This window comes from Solea senegalensis, linkage group LG15 (assembly GCF_019176455.1).
Source record: "Solea senegalensis isolate Sse05_10M linkage group LG15, IFAPA_SoseM_1, whole genome shotgun sequence".
NCBI classification, from domain to species: Eukaryota; Metazoa; Chordata; class Actinopteri; order Pleuronectiformes; family Soleidae; genus Solea; species Solea senegalensis.
In genome coordinates this window covers 8,124,740-8,144,503 of record NC_058035.1, presented here as the reverse complement: position 1 = coordinate 8,144,503, position 19,764 = coordinate 8,124,740, and the positions used below count along the sequence as shown (strand labels likewise).

The 19,764-nt window shown below is 39.0% G+C and overlaps 2 protein-coding genes across 5 annotated transcripts; one reads left to right on the top strand and one right to left on the bottom strand.

The window, feature by feature from the left end:
* Window positions 1–8: 8 nt before the first annotated feature.
* On the bottom strand, window positions 9–13,987 carry fam135a (family with sequence similarity 135 member A). 4 transcript variants are annotated; one of them, XM_044045439.1, is made up of 21 exons: window positions 13,709–13,987; window positions 11,663–11,792; window positions 11,011–11,090; window positions 9,322–9,461; window positions 8,829–8,899; window positions 8,522–8,695; window positions 8,165–8,291; window positions 7,176–7,329; window positions 6,531–6,608; window positions 6,078–6,127; window positions 5,352–5,510; window positions 5,184–5,257; window positions 4,895–5,049; window positions 2,823–4,782; window positions 2,544–2,704; window positions 2,345–2,436; window positions 2,057–2,154; window positions 1,699–1,850; window positions 1,454–1,564; window positions 1,236–1,349; window positions 9–1,088 (listed from the first exon to the last, which is right to left on the bottom strand). In XM_044045439.1, exons 2-21 carry the CDS (start codon window positions 11,737–11,739, stop codon window positions 883–885), a joined length of 4,233 nt encoding a protein of 1,410 aa, XP_043901374.1. In that variant the 5' UTR covers window positions 11,740–11,792; window positions 13,709–13,987; the 3' UTR covers window positions 9–882. The 4 variants fall into 4 exon arrangements, with proteins under 4 accessions (XP_043901374.1, XP_043901375.1, XP_043901376.1 ...); XM_044045440.1 differs by having other exon boundaries at window positions 5,352–5,507; XM_044045441.1 differs by lacking the exon at window positions 6,531–6,608.
* Window positions 13,988–15,532: 1,545 nt separating this feature from the next.
* LOC122781688 (collagen alpha-1(IX) chain-like) lies at window positions 15,533–18,936 on the top strand. The gene is made up of 5 exons (XM_044045635.1): window positions 15,533–15,992; window positions 16,102–16,175; window positions 16,846–16,932; window positions 17,453–17,585; window positions 17,842–18,936. Exons 1-5 carry the CDS (start codon window positions 15,976–15,978, stop codon window positions 18,284–18,286), a joined length of 756 nt encoding a protein of 251 aa, XP_043901570.1. The 5' UTR covers window positions 15,533–15,975; the 3' UTR covers window positions 18,287–18,936.
* The last annotated feature ends 828 nt before the right edge of the window (window positions 18,937–19,764 follow it).

Genomic DNA, 19,764 nt, shown 5'->3' with positions numbered 1-19,764 from the left:
ACATCATATAACAAACGAAATAATATGCATATTTAATGGTAAAAGTATGATGATATATAAACAAATGTTCAAGAAACATTTTTTAAATCCCAAGCAACACTTTCCAGTTTAAGTACATGTATATAATCACCAGAATACCAACCAAATGCTTTCAATAAAACAAGTTTATATTCACAACCGTGTCTTTGCTGAATCATAATCATTGATTAAAACCTCTTTAATAAAATGTTATGTTGTAGCAAAGCTTTTTTTTCCCCCCTCCAACACCAGGTTGGGTATCTGTGCAGAATGCTTTGATGGCAAGGGACCGGCGTAAAATATTAAGACCAAATTCAATGTTGCAACTTCTGAGCAACAGTCCTGTTTCAAATGCAATCTTTGCCTTTAAAAACGATGGAAAATTGTTAATAAAAATGAGCTTGTAGAAATGACCAGTTTCAGTACAAAAGCTTTTAAAATGTTGTTGTGGTGCAAGTCAATGCCATGTCTCTTAGAACCGGTGGAAAATATGTGGTGCAATGTCATATCACCATAACAGCCATTTCATTGTTATAGCAGCTACATTTCCAGTTTAGCATTTAAAATTAATTGAATAACTTTGAGTTAATAATTGAAAAATAAAAACATAACACATAAATAATACTGAAAGTACAGCACATGATACAGGAAATAATTTCCAAAACACAAAAAAAGGCAGTAGAAAAATAAAAATCCACTGTGATACCAATATAAACATGAAATTAGTTTGTGATTTTGCACTTATGTCGTGAAATAATCATACATTTTTAAAAACCAACTTATAATCCAGATAACATAAAGAGAGTGAGGTTTCGATGCAGTGAGGTATAAGCTGCACATTCCTCTCATTCAGCCATGACTCTTCTACTGAAAGAACTTGAGGCCTGCAACGAGGAAGAACTTCTCCAGGAAGATCTCAGAGTCAAGGACAGCTATGTGGGCAGCCCGACCGATCAGAGAGTTGGCTGTGTTGGGCAGCGCATGAATGACATCATATCTCACTAGATTACAGTCTTTGTTCTGAAGCACAGGCAGCAGCAGGTTCTCTATCATCTCAGCATACACAGGGCCTGGACAGATGAGAGTGAAATGGGCGGAGATTTAATTCATTTGGTATTCTTTTATGAATATTGAGCCACTAAGTGTAGAACCTGGACTTTCTCTTTTTTCCAATTAAGAATCTGAAGCAAAATATTCTTGTCCTTGCTTCAACTCACCTGTTTGTTTGTCCTTTAATGCAGTTTTGCACATTTCGATTCTAGCAGAATGGTACGGGACATAACGATCCTGCAGTGACCCCACCAGTACCACATTCTTGAAAAATTGCAGACCTTTGAGAGCAAATCAAGAACAAAATGATTTCATATTCCGCATACGCAACTTCACCCGTCTTTGGTAAAAACACAAAATAAGTACATAAAACAGTAACTCTAACCAGATTTTTTGCTGAGCTTGTAGAGGAACGTTTGACGAGGATCAGAATGGTCACGGCACGTCAGTTGGAGGAGTGACCCCGACTTTTTCCACTTCTGCATGAACCAAAGCCCTAATAACAAAGTTCAACAGCAGCATTCAACAGAACCCACCACTGTGACAGTAGACATACATTACAAACATAAGAAATAATTTTTTGGGGGATTATATGAAGCATTAGTGGAACCTATAATGATAGGCACTTACCTGTATTGACCAAAGCAGAGCTGTTGTACAGTGTGCCCAGGTGAGGTCCAGAGAGTGAAAGGAAGGTGTGCAGCCTGCTCAGGTAACACTTAAACCTGGGCCTACTCAGGACTGAACGAACTATAAGGTTTCCTAAGGAATGACCCACAAAGCTGTAAATGAAAAAAAAAAAGAAAAAGAAAAGGTTCAAACGGCATTCATGTTGCTTCTAAAATTGTACATGCTGCATTATAATATGTGTAGAAATTATGTCTTATTGCACCACACAATGACTCACTAATGTATCCTTGAACATAAAAATTCTAAAAACTGCTAAATTATTTTTGATATTACACTTCGGGAAAATAGAGAATCTCACCTTATCTTTGACACAGTGAGGTTGTACAGCTGAATATACTGGACTATTTCATCCAGCAGGCGGTCTGTCATCGACTCAAAGTCAGCAAAGGTATCATTCTGTAGAATATTATTCAATAAAAATGTTATGACAGTGTTCTAATCTATGCCTGATAAAATCTGTAATAATAATAATCCAAGTTCATAATCTCTAACGCTTATAAACAATCACTGATTTCACCAGTAAATTCAGTTAAGGGTAGAAGGTAGATTTTGGACAACAGCAGTGTCTGTGGTTTCATCCATTCACCTGGTTTCTCTCGGACATCAGGAAGTCAATTCGAGCACCAGGCAGCCCAAGCTCCAAGTAAGTCTTTACCAGTCTCAGGTCCGCACTGTTACCTGCAGCAGTGAGGAAAGGGAACATGAAAGTGATTTTTTAATACAAGAAGAAAAAAAACAAAACAAAAAAAAAACACCTTAAAGAAAGTAAGTCAAGGTTTTTGTACCATCGAGGCCGTGGACACAGACTATGAGATGGATGCCTTCATCACAGCTTTCATCTTCCTCCAGGCTAAAATATGGCACAGTGGATGCTAGCTCAGGCATCTCACTGTACAGGAAACCAGGCAGCCTTAGCTGCTTCAATTCATCTTTGGACTTGATGAACCTGCACAATTTATTAAGTTCATGAATATTAATTTTTAATGTGTGTAACGGAACAATAATCTGCATGAATCATCTGCATGACATGAACATAAGTGAGATTTAAGAAAAACAAGACTCACGCTTTCATCTGTGGTGTCGGTGCACATTCATACCACCGCAGACTAGAGACACATAAGGTAGAGGGACAGGGAGGTCTGCCCAAGCTGTAGGCAACACTGCTGGAGGCGAGGCTGGAGCAGATGGCAGCTCTTGATAAATCCTTTGTTTCATGCAGGTAGCCGATGCCAAGCTGCTCAAACAGTAGACCTGTCTCTTGAGCAGCTGCATCCACAGCTCCAGTACACTCCTCATCAGCCACACCATTTACAAAAGCATAGCCATCACCTTCCTCATAGTAACCATTTTCGATCATCTCATGTTCCGTCTCATCTTCATCCTGCTCAGGCTGTGATCCTGTCGGGATTCCCAGTGTGATAGCGGATGTTTCTATGGGGCTAATCTCAGACACATCGGTGCTAGAGCACGAGCCAAAGTAGTTCTCTACCATGCCACGTTTTACCAAGTCAGTGCTACTGGTGGCAGAGTTACTGGAGGGGCAGGCAGTATGAGGTTCACTACGGGACTCTTTGACAGTCCCAGAACCAGTCGCTACCTCATGTTCCAGTTCAGACGTCGCTATTAATTTGGGGTCCGTTTCCAAGTCAGAGACTGGTTTTGGAAGTTGGGAATGACCTGCCCCAGTGTCTGGAATGTCAGTGGCAGCAATGGCTGGTCTATTTGTGATATCTCCAGAGAAGACCAGGCTCTGCTCCTGCACCAACACGCTGGACTTTCTTGCTCGGACTTCAGCTCCACTGGAGCCTGCAGAGGAACCTTCACCCTCATCATCTGAGGGCAGAGAATTGATGGATGTGAGAGAAGACTGGACTCCACTGACAGCACTGGTATTTTCGGGGTAAAGAATTTCTCCACTGGGCTTTTGTACAATGTTTTGCTGAAAAGACCGAGGTGCAGTTCCCAAAAGGGGCCTCTCGGGGTGTGGGGCAGCTACAACCGATTCGGTAATGCCTAGCCCTACGCAAGTCTGCAGACCTGGAGCAAACTGTGTGGCAAAAGAGCTGGGTTCACTTTCAATGCCTGAGTCTGAAAGGCGAGACGAGGCACTGGGGGCTGCTACATCTGGCAACCTAATACAATCACTCTTTACCTGTACTGAGAACAGACCAGGTTGGATACACTGTGCTGCTTCTTTACCTGACCTTTCAAACACAGAGTCCACAGCAGACTGCTGTGAGTCACATGGGTCTGTCTGAATTATCTCAGGAGTACTATTGGTAAGAATTCCATCAGTCCGACATGGTAGAAGAACAGTAACTTTATCTCCTTGGTATGGGTCCTTGTTACTTGGTTTCACCTCAATTTGTTTCAGCCCACTAGACCACTGTGACAGCTTTTGGCCACCATGGTAAGGTTGTTCATTTTTGTGAAGTGGTTGGTTGCATACGGTGACAGCCCCAGTACCTGCCTGAGGATTATTCAGTATGTCCAAGTTAGTAGGATTTTTGAAGAAACCTTTATGACAAGCAGCAGCAGTTAGATTCAATTCCTTTTCATCTGAAACGGAATCACGAGCACTGATTCCACAATGTGCTGCTGTGGCACCACAGTCAACAGAAGAATTGGCATTAGTCCTTAAATTAGTACTTGGATCCCCCTGCAAGGTATTATGTTCCTCATCTTTGTTGAGGAGATGTTCCCCTTCCTTGTACTTTGTACTGGGGTCTCCATAAGGAGCTTTGAGGTTTTTGTAGCCCACCAGAACTACAGAGTCCTTGGAACCCTGTCTAATCAACTTCTTGGAGTTGTCAGATTTAGAATTTTTCTTCAGTTTAACTGACTTGCCTTTGGACTTAGGTGGTGGCTCATAGTTGTCTGACCAGGTGTTTTCCATGGAGGCAGAGCGAGACTCGGGCATGGGGCTGGCTGCTGCATTGCAGTCCTTTGGGTTGGGCTTGTCCGTTTTATTGGACAATGATCCAGTCCTTGTATTATGCAGGCCCAACCAGGGTCCATCACGATCTTCATAATAAAACCAACATTAAGAAAAAAAAAGAAAGAAACAAAAAAAACCCAAAATCAGTAATTAATTGGCCTAATAACTAAACACCTGTGGCAATTCTGTGTTACTAACCTTCTGTGAGAGAATCCAAGTATCGATCCTCAAAGATGATTGGTAGAGAGCTGACATCGCCATCTAGGTCTGCACATTCCACTGGAAGTGGAGGCAATGACAGGAAGTAGCTGGAGTTTTTTATCGCAGTAGTCATCTGCTGGTGACTGTGAGCACTTAAATAAGAATCAGAAGTAGTGAGGGAAAAAAATTGTCTGGGGTTTCTAAACTATTTGAGACAAGTAACAACTAGCACAGTCTCGGCATGAGCAACACTATATTTCATGACAAACATGACACTGCAACTTACTGTAGTTCCTGATAAGCCAGTGCAGATTGTCTTGGATGTTCAAGACAAAAGAAAGCCTCAGCAAAACGCCTCACCTGTAATAGCATCACATTGTTACTCAAATCAAAAAACAGATTGCCATTTGAAGATGACTGGTCTGACATTTGATTTAAAGGAGGTGGAACTCACCCTTAGTGTATGGTGCTCTGCAGCAAGGAGGGCAGCAACATGCTCCTGCAGGGACACAACCTCTAGGAATTGTCCCCAAAGAGCCATGAGCAGAGAGCAGAGCTGAGCCAGGTTCATATTGACCAGTTCTGCCAGCTCATCTGGGGACTCTGCCTTCTGCTAAGGGTACAAAGACAACCACCAGAGAGCTCAGGTGATCACATTTCCATTACATCAGCATAAAGAAGAATGGCAGCTTCATGGCAGGGGGCTATAAAATGAACTGTAAATTTCAGAAAACATTGTCCCTCTCTCCTTCTCCCCAGAGAATTTAGTTTGCCACGTGGTTTGAGGAACCAATCTGTGAGCAGCTACACAAACTTTTCCAAGGCATAAACAGTATTTGCAGGCTGTGAATCATAAAGATTGAATTATAAAAAATGGCTGTACCATTGTTATTAGTGAAGCAATTATTTGAATTTAACACATCTCTAAAGACATTTTTATCACAATACATATCTTACACACAGCTCCTTGAAACACAAAATTTACACCAAATATTATCTCTAAAAATCATTCCAACAAACCATACCCTACTGTCAGAGACACATTCAGAAAATTACATTTTTCATTTTACCAGCAACATCTAAATATCCAGTTTTAAATAGGAAAATATAAAGTAAACACCAACTTGATAATATAAATATTTTACATTATTGTTTCCTGAAAGAGACTTTTTTTTTTTACCTTAACTTGTTCACATAAGTCAGCTAGACGGGCCTCTAAGTCGAGTTGCTCTAAGGAAACAGAAATAGCATTAAAACAAACAAAATTATAAATCACTTTTATAATTCATTAAACCATTGCGGTTTAGGTTGTTAGAAGAACCTGTACTGCAAGCAGAAGGAGGAAGCAGTGTCAGAATGCAGTAGTGTTAGATAATAGTTTTTTTAAGACATGAACAGAGACAGCCAACTAATTCTACAGTGATTATAGTGTTAACCAAGTCCTTGGCCAAGGTCAGTTATAAAGAAGGAAAGACAGACTTGATATTCAGTGTATTAAGTAATGAAAAGGTGACATGAAAGTGGTTAAACATAGTCTGTCGGAAGTGGGGAAGAAATAGTGTTGAATTTCACATGAATGTAAGTGAGTGAAGAGGAAAAGAATGGCAGGCGGATTTGAAGGATTGGGACATACCTACGTAGACGTGCCTTTGACTTCGAGGATAGGGTCTTCTGAGTACTCGTTCATATAGGACTTGCATGCTGGGCTTGGCTAGTAAGATTGCACATATAGGCATATTTAACCTCTTTTTATCATTTGGACGTCTGGGGTGAGTTAGTATGGATACTCCCCTAGTGTGGATTATGTCTGGTGAACCATAGTGAGTTGTGTTTGGGAGCTGTTAAAATGTGGCTTTTGTCTACAGGGTAACAGATGTCAATTAATTAAATTCATGTATGCTCTATGAAGTTTCTGAACTAAAAAATAGTCAGCCACAAATAGATCCCTAACTTTGCCGATTGTGTGATTTGCTTTAATGGTAGAAAATGTTCTTGAGAAGGGATCATGTGAAATGACATGAAAACACAACAGACTTGCAATATGAAATCAACACAGATGCTGAAAAGAAAAACAATGAAAATCCATCCAAAGAGAAATATGAATAAGATGATATTGTAAAGTATAACTCTTTATTCTTAAAGCTTTTAAGTTAACTATGGTGTGCACACTGCATTTCCTTTTTTTTAAAAATTATGCAATATTTACTAAGATTACATTGCCTTACAAGCCATAGTAAACCCACACTCTGACCTAAGTTGATGGGAAGCCATAGTATACCTAGTTCCATACGATGGGAGGAGGGCAGGTCCTTGGTAATTGAAGTGAAGTAGTCAAAGAGGCCCTGGTAGGCTAGCAGGAGACTGGAGCAAAGGTTGTGGTGCAGACTGAAGGCATGTTGCAGACAGTGGTCAGTTACCAAGAATGTCCTGCCCTGAGGGAGCAGATGGAAGAGAAAATGGATCACTGAAGTCTGTAAGCAATATTTTGTTTTGCTTTGCTTTTCAGGACACGAGCACTTGTACACACTTGGTTTTTAAGCACAGCTATTAAAGACAAACTCTCAGTGGATACACCACTGTAACGGTAACAGTCAACAAATTCTGGTCAAGTGATCATTTCATATCGGGTATTGTGGTCAATCATGACGCTGAAGTTTGCGTCCAGATTGTGAACGCCTAGCTTATATGTAAAGCCTTACATACAAGCTACATGTCAACGACATTGAAGTTATGGACATGATGGTTCTAATTAACTTAAATACTTCGCTCTGGCATGGCATTTGTGCAGATCACTGAAATGAAATGTGATCAATGGGTCATCATACCTGAGGTGTGTCCATTAATGGCACATCAATATGTCTAATTTTGTCTGATTCACAGTGGTACATTCACACCACTGCATTGTGGGAGCAGCATGAGCTGGCCACTTTTGTAATATCAGTAGAGACCAATTACTTCTGGACAAATGTGAAAGTGTTCTGACAATTTCTACCTCTTCTGTCCTTTCCGTCAACAGCTCATTAGACACATTAGAAATATAACTCTCTACCCAAGGTGCAAGACTGTTAAACCTGAGTCTACAATCATGTCCATTTAATAACCAAAACACTCATTGCAGGCAGGCACCCATGATCAAAACCACCTTTTTTTTATTCTTTTATCTGTATTGCCCTATTATTAAAAGAAAAACAATACAAACTCCAAACTACAACTCAGCAAAAATAAATTAGATCTGCAATTACATGATCCTCAAGTGGCTTCACTTACATCTGGTGATACTTGCTTGACATAATTGCTTCCAAACACCACGTTCTCGAGAGGTGGGATGACAGAGTCCTTGGTTTGTGCTGGGGAGTTGCGGTTAAGCCATGTGGTTTTAACTGGTCGATGAAAACTAGGTAAAAACAAGCAAGCAAACTCAAACTCAGCTCATCAGTATAAGAATTTTTTTTTTAATCAGCAGTTATGCTGGTTAACTTAACTATAGTGTTAAATATGCTATGTGAAGTGGGTAGAATGTGTTGTACAATTCTAAATATTACAACTATAGATGTATTTAAAAGCTTCAACCTGTGCAGTCAAATATATGTATAATACCTTACTTGAGTAAGGTGGTAGTCTGACCTGATAAGGGGCTGATGTAGTGCCACAAGGGAAGCATGGATGGCTACAGAAACGACAGACAGGTGGAAGTAGTCAAACATGACATTGATGTGTTGGTGGATGCCTCGCTGAAGGCTAAAGTGCAAACGAAGTGTGCGGCCACTGATATTCTGTAAAGAGCTTGGATCATCTGGTCTGTGAAAATGAAATAAGAGGGGGAAAAACAAGGATTAATGTCACATTTGCATAGGAGAGGCAAACATCAAGATTCCTTTTTATCAAATTCACACAGAACAGTAACACATAAATAAAATTATGCAACACCTACGTGTAATCACCATCTGTGAAATATAACTCCAAGAAGAGCTGGAAATCCATGTCATTGAGGGACTCTTCGACCTGAGAATATTACAAAAATGTGGAGACAGAGTCCCATGGTCAGTATACAAATTCTATAATTCATGTATTTCTGTTTGATAGTATTAGTGCTAATGAGCCTAAATTATCAAAACCATTAGTTGATGTAACCTAGGCCCTTAAAGCAGATTGGCTGTCAATGTGCCCCATTACATCGAAACCTACAACCATAAGCAGGATCTTTCAAGTGTATTATTTGATTGGCAGCATAACAAAGTCATTGGAGGGAGTGTTAACAAAGACAGATGTCCCAACATCTATAGAACATTGAATTATAACAAATACAACTACTCAGAAGTGCATTAGATTTTCATGTTTTCATGTCTACATAAGCTTAGTGTACAATTAACAGTGAAGAAAATATACACCTGGCACAAAGTATCACCACTTTGTCATAAACCTACCTTTTTCTCATCTAGCAGCATCATCACTTTGAAGAGGAGGACGTCATTGACTACAACCTCTTCATTCTTGTACAGGATTTGGAAGGTTTTGCTGCAGATGGCATCATCTTGGACTGAAGCAGGAAATGCCAGATCAGAGCCTGGACAGAAAAAAACCCACTATAATTAACTGCGTGAGAACTGATCAAAGACAAACTGCATTTGAATTTGAATGTATAACCATAACAAAAAAAAAGAAAGTTGTATTGTAAATAAGGTTTTCACAAAAGAAAGCTTCACTCAACCGGTAGACTGGTACGTTTTGCAACAAAATTACTGGGAAAGTCAGTGAGTGACAGTGAGTAAAATCTACTGATTCTGGATTAAATTTAAATGTAGCTTTTTCGAGATTCACAAAGACAGAAAAGTAGTAAAAACATTGCATATTTTCCCCATGATCCATTTTGAATTAAAAGATTTGCAAGAAAGCAGTGCAGGTCTCTAAAAAGGGGAAGTGGCATATACACAAAGACTTGGAGAAATACCAAGAACAAGGAGTGGGGTGTGAGATAAGCCAGTGCCCTATAAACTACCAGGCAGCAAAGTCTAATCTGAAAAAACAATAACTATATTCTGTGAAACAGCACAAATATCCAAGAGCTGAAAACAACATGCAGGTCTACCAGCATTGACAGTATTGACTAGATGAATATCATCTGTATTTTTAGGGACACAACCAGCCGCCTTATTATAAAAGCAGCATTACTTAATGCTCAGTGCCAGCTTCTGAAATATTCTTCAAACAGCTTTAATTAGAGAATAGAGAGGAACATTGATGAAGAATGGGCCCTGTTTTCACGGCAACGCAAACAACACACGCAACAAGAGCAACAGTATGGTAATTTTCTGACCTTAACAATCCCTTTCCCCTATGTCTAATGCCAAGTGGGGTGCATAGTGCACAAGGAGGAGGTTCATTTAAATGAAGATCTAAGTGTGTTGTTGATATATTGGTAGAAAATATGTTGTTTTTTTTTGTTTTTTAAACAGACTCAGAATAGATGTCTTGGGGGACTTTGTCAACAAGACCAAAATAAATACAGAGAAATGATGGAATAATGTTTAAAACATAAATAACACTATCAACAATTCATCCCCCAGCCAGGGGAAGTAGTTATATTGGTATAAAAATGTACACTTCATAATAGTATAAATGATATACTGGATTTTCTAATAAAAGATATAAACTAAATATTAAATACATGGAACAGGTAACCAAACACTAAAAGAAAAAAAAAATTTAAATGAATTACAATGGTATAAGACAGAACAGGATCAAACCTGAAACAGAGTTGGATTGATGGACATCTTTAACAACATTTTTAACTTATGACATAATTGTACAAGTTAACAGAACCTACACAGTCTTGCACTTGATGCAGATCTGAGCTTCTGTGTGTGCAGGTCATGCTTCTCTACACAAGACAGGACCATTAATTCTTGAAGGTCTTTCCATTTATTCAGCTGCTGCAGTTTAATTGTAATTAAATCCATGAGACAAGTGACTGGCTAAATTAATTCATAAATTATACCACACCCTCTGTTCAATGTTTTGCTTATGTGGTAAAAAGGCCCCAAGTTTGGTAGGAAAAATTACTATGCTATACACATTTAATCGATTTGTGAATGATGTACCAAAGTTTAATTTACCTCCCGGGTGGAGTAGACTGGTCTCAACTTTGTGAGGGATGCGTGGTGGCATCTTCAGACTGGCACGAATCTGGTAGAACCTGATAATACAGATGTAAATGTAAATCAACACCAATATAAAAACAAGTACTATTAGTTTGGTCCATAACATCATTAGAAGCTCTGTGAAAGATGAGCAAACCGCACAGTTTTTGCTAGTGCATCTACCTGTAAAATGACACTACACTATTCATGAATGAATAATGAGCACTTTCTTTCACAGTCACTCATGTAGTAAACCTAAGCTCATAAAGCACTGATGAACTAAGAGAAGAGAGCAGGGCTTTTATCCAATAAGTATAATGACACATAAACAGAGCACAAACAAAAAATATGAAACAGTATATCCACATTTGAATTATCTGCTTTTTTGAACTAAGCAATAATTTTTAGTATCCTAAATCACATTGACAGGACATGTTAAAAAACAAATTCTGGTCCCCCTCTACAACAACCCAAAAAACAATGGCACACTTTTTATATATTTGTATCTAGTACAGTAAATGTGATGCAATGTATGACATTAATGGCATGACAACATAAAACAACAACAACAACAACAATAATAATAATAATAAAAATAGGCATCTAGAAACAATATGATGATACTCACCCTCTTTGGAAGAGGTCCACATTGTAGAACTTGTGGAGCTCCACAGAGAACTCCACTGTAGCCTGGACTTCAGTCATCTTGGTCTCTACAGGCAAAGGTGCCTTACATCATCTGGAATATATCGGTAGGCCTATGGGCAAAGGTGATTAAACTAGTTATTCACATTAGAAGCCAATAAATAAATAAAAGAAAGCATCAGTATTAAGAAGCAGAACAAAATCAAGAACATGCATGAGTTGGTCAGTTATTCAAGAGATTTATTACTAGGGCACAAGGCTTACATTTGGCATAGGGACTATCTTGTCCTCTGGGCTTAATTTGTTAAAAGCACAGATAATTATAGCATTAGTGTAATAGAGTAGAGGAAAATACTATGAATAACATTACAGAAATAAGCCTGAAATATAATATCACAATTTGCTATATGAGAAACAAACACAGACAGCTTTGTCATGAAGTGTTTTGTTCATTGAATAAAAAAGTAATATAACTGTTTCTGGCTTTAGTTTCTGGCAAAAGCAATGATACAGACGCTCTCTAAATTAGTCATGTATGAAATGAATAAATAATCCACTGGAAGACAGCACTTGATTGCATACATGACAATGAAAATGACACACACAAGGGAAAATGGGAATTTGACCTGGCTGACACAGATGGCCAAGGCAAAGCAATTACTAGCAGGTAATGCTACGATTCAAATATCCCTCCCTTTTTGCTAGAAACAGTCTGATACATTAAAGCTAGGAGCCATTTCCCCTTTTAGACCTTGAAACCTTGACACTTTACATGAATCTTACAGAGTGGTACAAATAGGATAAATTAGTCATATGACCTACCAGTTCCCAATAAAAATGTATAACAACTTAAAGTGATATAACGGTGGCATTTTCTGTTGAGGCTATTTTCACTAGTTGTAATAAGTGGGAATTGAAAATGTGTAATCTGTATGTAATAAGTATGTTTTCACATGAAACGCCAATGAGGCCATGGAATAGTTGGAAAATTAATATTTAGTCTGATGTTAAGGGGTTTTCAGGGCAACTGGTATGACAGGTTCAGACCTCAGCAAATATGACAGCTTTGTGACAAAGTCTAATCCTGTATTTGTATACAGAATACACAGAGGGTGAGGTTAGGTGCGACTGACATATTTATACTGACACACGCCATTAATAAAATAATAAACTGTCAATAAGAGCTAGCTGCACTAAACTTAAATGTTTGAAGTAGAAGCGTTAATGTCATTGCACCAAATAGCTACATTACATGTCATTTAGCAGACGCTTTTATCCAAAGCGACTTACAATGGAATTGAGTACAATCGTAAATAGTAAGAGATTAGAAGTGCAACAACCATACAACTACTACTATTTCACGCACACACATCTATCTACATTACGATAAATAGTAAGACATTAACATAAACAGTACATTGAGAGAACTAAACAATATTTCTCAGAGTGAAATCCAGTCATGTGTTTGTTGTACACAGCTTGACAATGAATGCAAAACTGTCATTTGCAAAAACACCAAACCAAATGTCACATTTCCCTAAACAAACTGGCAACATGTAACTGGCATGTAAGACCATTAGCGTCTCCTGTACAAAATGGATACATATACACACACACATACACATGTATGTATATATATATATATATATATATATATATATATATATATATATATATATATATATATATATATATACATATATATATATAAATAAATGAGGCCTCAACAGCCACCATCTGCTGGCTTCTTTTTTAAAATAGAAACCAAAAATGAGAGTTGGGAAATAGCTGTTTTAGTTATAACTCACCGACACAGATTTGATGCCACTGATAATATCCTCAGGGTTACAGGTGGGAGGCTACCAAAACAACAATTTAGTTAGGGGCCCAATAAAGGTAAGCAACGATCCACCAAAGACAAATCAAAACACACTTTAACGGCTCGACGAAAACAAAACGTCTCACGACAAGTTAGCTAATGGTAAAAATTAGCCCGGTCTAACATTAGCCACACAGTCGAGCTACTCACCATTGCGCTGGCAGGCTAACATTAGCTGGCTAACCAACGTTAGCTCCAATTTTAGTCCTTTCGTCGTCTTTTCACAGCGCGGCCCCGACACAAAACAGAACCCAGATGACTATCTTGCTTCCTCATCTGACTAGCGCTACAGTAAAGACGCCCATTGAAGTAATACGTTAAGCAACCGGTCTATGTACCATTCTGGGTTGGGTTGTCTGCTAACTGTCGAGCTAACTGAGCTCTGTCTGAGGAGCTGACAGCAGGGGCTGCTCCAGCTGCACGCCGATGAACATTTAACTGCGCGTCACGGCACATACCAGAGGCGTACCGACAGGACAGGCATACCCGGCAAATGCTGGGGCCCCTGAAGAAAAGCCCCCCCCCCCAGGTACATTTACCATGACAACCACGAAGCTGGTGGGAGGATCAGTGAGAAATGGTCTCACCCACTGTTGCAAATTCCTCAGTAAGGAAATTAGCTATTGGTTGCCCTTAAAGTCTCTAGAAGTCGCTAAAATTCTCTTCTTCTGTTTATATATTTATTTTTTGTTGTATTAGAGAGAAAACTGGAACCAGGTCAAATTCCTTGTTTTTGTGCACAAACTTGGCCAATTAAGTTAATTCTGATTCTGGTTTCATCACATAATTTGCACAAGTGGCCATATATAATTGTAATGGACAAAAAGTCAGTAAAAAACAAACGCAATCAGTGTTTTTGATGACATCCAGTCGACTGATTAACAGCTAACCAATCAGAATAAGTGTTGTTGATGACCAAGAGTAGAGTGCCCATTCTTTTTATAAACAAAACTATGAATGTAATCGTACAAGACATGTGGAGGGGGGTTTATCAAGGAGCTTCAGTGGGATGGTATGTATAAATCAGGCTTCCAAATAGTTCTCACCGACATTCACTCAAAGCCGCTGTGTCTGCAGCGTGTATAAAGCCTGTAAGTGGGTATAGTTTTAAGTTATTTATGCTTCAACATGTTATGAGCACAGGGTGTATAGGTGACAAGGGTGGGGAGGGATGGTGAAGGGCCCCCCAGATTCTAAAATCGCCTCTGCACATACCAGAGGCACAGCTGACGCCACATGCAAAAAAAAATGGTACCTGTAAATGTGACATTGAAGATAATAATAACACAAATAAGGTTATGTACACATTTAATTGGTAAAATGTTTTGTAGCATGTCACACAATCAATGTCACTTTTCAGTCACTGGATAGAGACATGGCCTGTCCAACTTATTGAAGTCACGTGTGCCTGATAATTTATTACTTAAAATAAGTGATAAAAATCAGGTTATGGGGTTAGGGGTTAGTTCTTCACCAGTTTCCTTTGCAAACAGCTTCCTCTGTGAAGACATCATGAGTTTGGAGTGCCCCAGAAATCAACAACATGAATCTCTAATGTTACTTCTATACAGTCAGTCAGTCAGTCAGTCATCATCTAACCGCTTTATCCTCCACCAGAGGGTCGCGGGGGGTGCTGTGCCAATCTCAGCTACATCGGGCGATAGGTGGGGTACACCCTGGACAGTTCGCCAGTCCATCGCAGGGCCACACACAACTAGAGACAAACAGCCGTTCACTTTCACACTCACTCCTACGGTCAATTTAGAGTGTCCAATTTACCTAATCCCCACATTGCATGTTTTTGGACTGTGGGAGGAAGCCGGAGAACCCGGAGAGAACCCACGCACACACGGGGAGAACATGCAAACTCCATGCAGAAAGGCCCTTGTTCCAACCGGGGCTCGAACCCGGGTCTTCTCGCTGCAAGGCGAGAGTGCTAACCACTACATCACCATGTGGCCCTCTACTTCTATACAGAAAAATACAAATATTTCAGGACTTGTCTCCAGTCCTCGATAATAAATTATTTATCTGCCTCTTGGCCCAACAGAGCAAACACTGCCTGTACTGCACCGGCATCTCAGAGTGCAGTGGAAACAATGTTGTCTGAATACCATGCAACCATGGCGATCACAGAAGATGAACATCCCAAGAGTGGTGTGTACAGAAAGCCACGCAAGGGCAATGTATCGTGTGCTAGAATGTTAAATCCACAGTGGGTGCAGGAGAACTCCAATGGAATGCAGAGTTGACACTGTGGACACTGTTGACTCACTCCCCAAATAAAAGACAACAGTCTAGCCTATAAGAGACCCCTCACTGAGACCTAACACTTCGTGCTCCTGAGGAAGCAGCGATACAGGATCTTTCCTGGAAGCCAATCTGAGGACACATCCATCTCAACATCAAGCTATGCAATGGGTGGCGTCAAAAGGTAAATCCTTAAATTTATAGGGGTGTAAATTTGTAATTTGCGAGTGCCATGCAAAAAAAAGACCCTAACTCTGTCATTATGCATATTACAACATCTGATTGCGTTCCAGAAACTTTCTTCTGTACACATTGTGCTGCTGTTATGTGATCCCACAGTATCTTTGCACAGGACTTCATTCTCAGAGTAAGTTGTCATCTGATAACAAAGGTAAACAAAAAGAAAAGTGAAAATATTACCAGTGTAGCATGTCCCTGCAAAGGTGAGTCATGTTCACTTGCATGCATGTTAACAGACAACTTTTATAGCTTGTGTGCCAACTGACATTCATGTATCTGAAGCACTCAATAAATAAATGAATTGTTTCTGTTTAATGAGGTGCTAACAATAATCTCTCTTTCCACTGTACACACTGCTGCCATTATATCTATATTTTATGACACAGCCTATCTCATGTGAAGGCTTGTGTAGCAGCATTAGCATTGTTTGGTTTGGGAGTCAAGCTGCAGTGCTTATACATAAACAATTAAATAATAAAGTAAAAAATAAAATAAAAAAGTAAAATTAATTTAAAATTCAATTCTGAAAGCAGGTGCAGGGTTAACCCTAGATTCTATATATATCTATAAACCATTGATTAAACATTATGAAGGCATTTCACTTCCTGCCCAGATGTTCAAAGATAGGCACATCTAGAGCGTAAGTGTTAAAGAGTAAACCACAAACAGTGAGAGACGACCTAATATTTATTCAAGACTGTGGTGCAGCTTTTCAAACACAGAGCTTTTATTCCCTTCCTTCTGCACGCACACACTCTTCAACTACTAACATGCTGTCCTCTGTTGGCATCTTGCAGCTGTGCGGTTTTCATCTCAAGTTGGTTTACAGCTGGAGCAGCAGTCCATGTGCCCTCAGATTAACGTTGGGGAGGATCGTTTCCCAGGTGGATTCCCGTAATTTGTCTTCTTTATATATGTGACATTCACCCTGGAAAACAAAGCATCATATTATTAGTCTTATTTCAGATAATTACAGAAAATACCTTGTAATATACAACTATTTTAATTAGTGATTAGGTGGTTTGAGTGCTGTTTTTTTTATTTTTATGAAACACAAACATGTTTTCTGATTTTTCAGCTTCTGAAATGTGAAAATGTTCTGGTTTCTTTAATAGTAAATTGAATGTCTTTGGTATGTTTGAGGAGGTCGTGATTTTATGTGTTTGGGAAACATTGACTTCAGATTGACAGATTAATGTAATTAGTGATAATTAATGATAATTGCCTCCCTAGTTTAAAGTAAATATTTGCCATGTATCAACTGCAATTTATTGTATAGGCTCACTCGCTATAGATTTGACTTCATAAAACATTACCTGAATAATAAGTATAGGTCTTTCACTACCAGAAATCAACTCAAAACATTTGTTTTATTTTTAATTAAAACACTCTTCTGTCCCTCAGGATTTTATATTATGTCCCAGTTCCACATTGCTGAGCTGGCAAGACGAGGCACTGTTAAAAAAGTTGTTGGATCATCTCCTCAACATGTTGCTTATCAAATAGGCCCAGCATTCAACTTCAGAATCAACACAAGGTGAGGTGGTGGGCGTTACCATGGAGTTGTGTGAGTGAAGACTGACACCTGGTGGCTGTACTGGTGTAGAGCCTTTTACCCTGTCCATGGTCCTGAATGTGAGAGCTTGGTTTACATACAATTTAAAACTGATTCAAATGCAAATATTGTATTTTATGTAGTGAAACACATTGTAAAAAGAATGAGTAAATATTGAGATATTATTTGGTCTTGACTGCAATTCATATTTCATATGAGTTCATCCTGTTTGTTTCAGGTCAGCTTATCCTCTGGGGCTGCCAGAAGAGTTTGCTTTTGTGGCCGTGTTGCGCATGAGTGCCAGCACCATTAACAAAAACTGGAATATTTGGCAATTGCAGGGTGTGAATGGTAACGAGCAACTGGCCATCAGACTCAACGGGGAGTCCAAGTCTCTGGAGTTTACCTTCACAGCTGTGGACAGTGTGAGGCAGACTGTTGTTTTTGGCCCCTTGACTTTACTTTTCAATGATCAGTGGCACAGAGTGCTGCTGGATGTCAGCAGACACTCTGTTACCCTCTTTGTGGACTGCGCCATGGTCGGGTCTCAGAGCATTCCACCCAGGGTAAAAGTCAGTCTGGATGGCTTCACATTGATTGGAAAACTCAAGGACAACCCAGTGATGGCAACTCTGGTATGTTTGCAAGGTTATAGCATCAAGAACAGCTTAAGCAACTCATAATACCCAGAATCAGCCAAAAGATTCAAGTAATATTTAAGTGTTTTATGTTTAAGGTTATAGTACCTTCACTACATTCAACAATTAGGATCATTATAAATGTCGATTATGTTAAAATCTTATCTGTTAGTTAATTAATATTCATCATTAAAAAAAAATACTGTTATTGCTAGACAGCCTTTTTTCCTCCATATATGGAATGTTTTCTTTCTTCCCCAGAGAAGGGAAGAAAATTCTACACTCTGATCCTAATTATACATGTGATTGCTATGAGCAGACTTTCAAGGCTTGGGAATCCCTGTCATTTCTCACCATGTTGTTTTGTTTGTGTGTGTGTGTGTGTGTGTGTGTACTGTGTGTATTTGTTACCTCGTAAGTAAATTTTTTGGCATAAAAACACCTAATGAGGCATAAACTATACTTCAACTGAAGACCTGGTTCATGAATGATTTGTTTATGCTTTATAAATAAATGGAAGTCAATAGGAATCCTTAGAAGGACTTTCTTTCGTCATGGGATTGACAACTTTATCATCACCTATCACTGTGGGGACATTTTGTCTGGTCCCCACAAGATTAAAGGGCTTTTTCAGGGTATAATTTTTATTGTACTAGTTTTGTCCAAAGGGTTTGAGTCTTAAATAAATAATAATAACAAATAATATCACGACATATATTGTTAATGAATTATTGCTATACCCTATATTAATAATTCATTAACAATATATGTCGTGATATTATTCCTTCAATATCAACATATCAAACTTTCAGTGCATTTTCTAGTGTTATGCACAGTGCAAACACACTTTTAGACAAAACACATGCTTTTGCTTTTGTCCATATTCACCACCCCTATACTAATGTTTAGATAATGAGTCCCAATATTGTCCAAACATAACATGCTTTCTGCATCCGGATGTTGGGACACTGTGATAATGGACAGGCTGTAGACTATGACAGTGTTATACATACTTTGTCTGTTATGATGATGCTGTGCTAATGTCTTATCTCACTTCATTTATGTATCGCTGAAGTTTGACCTACAATCAATGCTGATTCACTGTGATGTGACTCGAGCCAGGGCGGAGGCTTGTCTTGATCTCCCAGCCAGGACATGGGTAAGAATGCAAACATAATGAATCATCATCAATCATCAATCTGAGTCAGAACTTTGAACTATAAGTTCTGACTAAATAACACTGGGTTATTTAGATGAGCCAGAGTTGTAGTTAATGGAGAAGAAAATCAAGTATCTAAGTACTTGGCTCCACTAGTCTCCATATAATAATTATCTGATTAGTCTAGTGCACAAATTAGAATTGTCCTACTTAAAAGCAAAAACAGAGTCTTAGCAGAAATCATCCACTCATCCTGCCTATTGGCAGTGTCTGTGGTGTGGCCCCTCCCCGTAGTGTCTCCTCTGCAAAACCGCCAATCACTTCCTGTATAACCCAGCAGGGCATGAATAAACATGAGCTCCTG

What these genes read in the sequence shown, in the direction of transcription:
- LOC122781688 (XM_044045635.1), top strand. An exon ending in CACAGGACTTCATTCTCAGA is followed by an intron (nt 16,176 to 16,845) that starts GTAAGTTGTCAT and finishes GGCATCTTGCAG; the next exon opens with CTGTGCGGTTTTCATCTCAA. An exon ending in AACTTCAGAATCAACACAAG is followed by an intron (nt 17,586 to 17,841) that starts GTGAGGTGGTGG and finishes TGTTTGTTTCAG; the next exon opens with GTCAGCTTATCCTCTGGGGC.
- fam135a (XM_044045439.1), bottom strand. Translation starts at nt 11,739, where the DNA reads ATGACTGAAGTCCAGGCTACAGTGGAGTTCTCTGTGGAGCTCCACAAG. An exon ending in CTCTGCTTTGGTCAATACAG is followed by an intron (nt 1,565 to 1,698) that starts GTAAGTGCCTAT and finishes CTTTGTTATTAG; the next exon opens with GGCTTTGGTTCATGCAGAAG. An exon ending in CAAGCTCAGCAAAAAATCTG is followed by an intron (nt 1,350 to 1,453) that starts GTTAGAGTTACT and finishes TTGCTCTCAAAG; the next exon opens with GTCTGCAATTTTTCAAGAAT.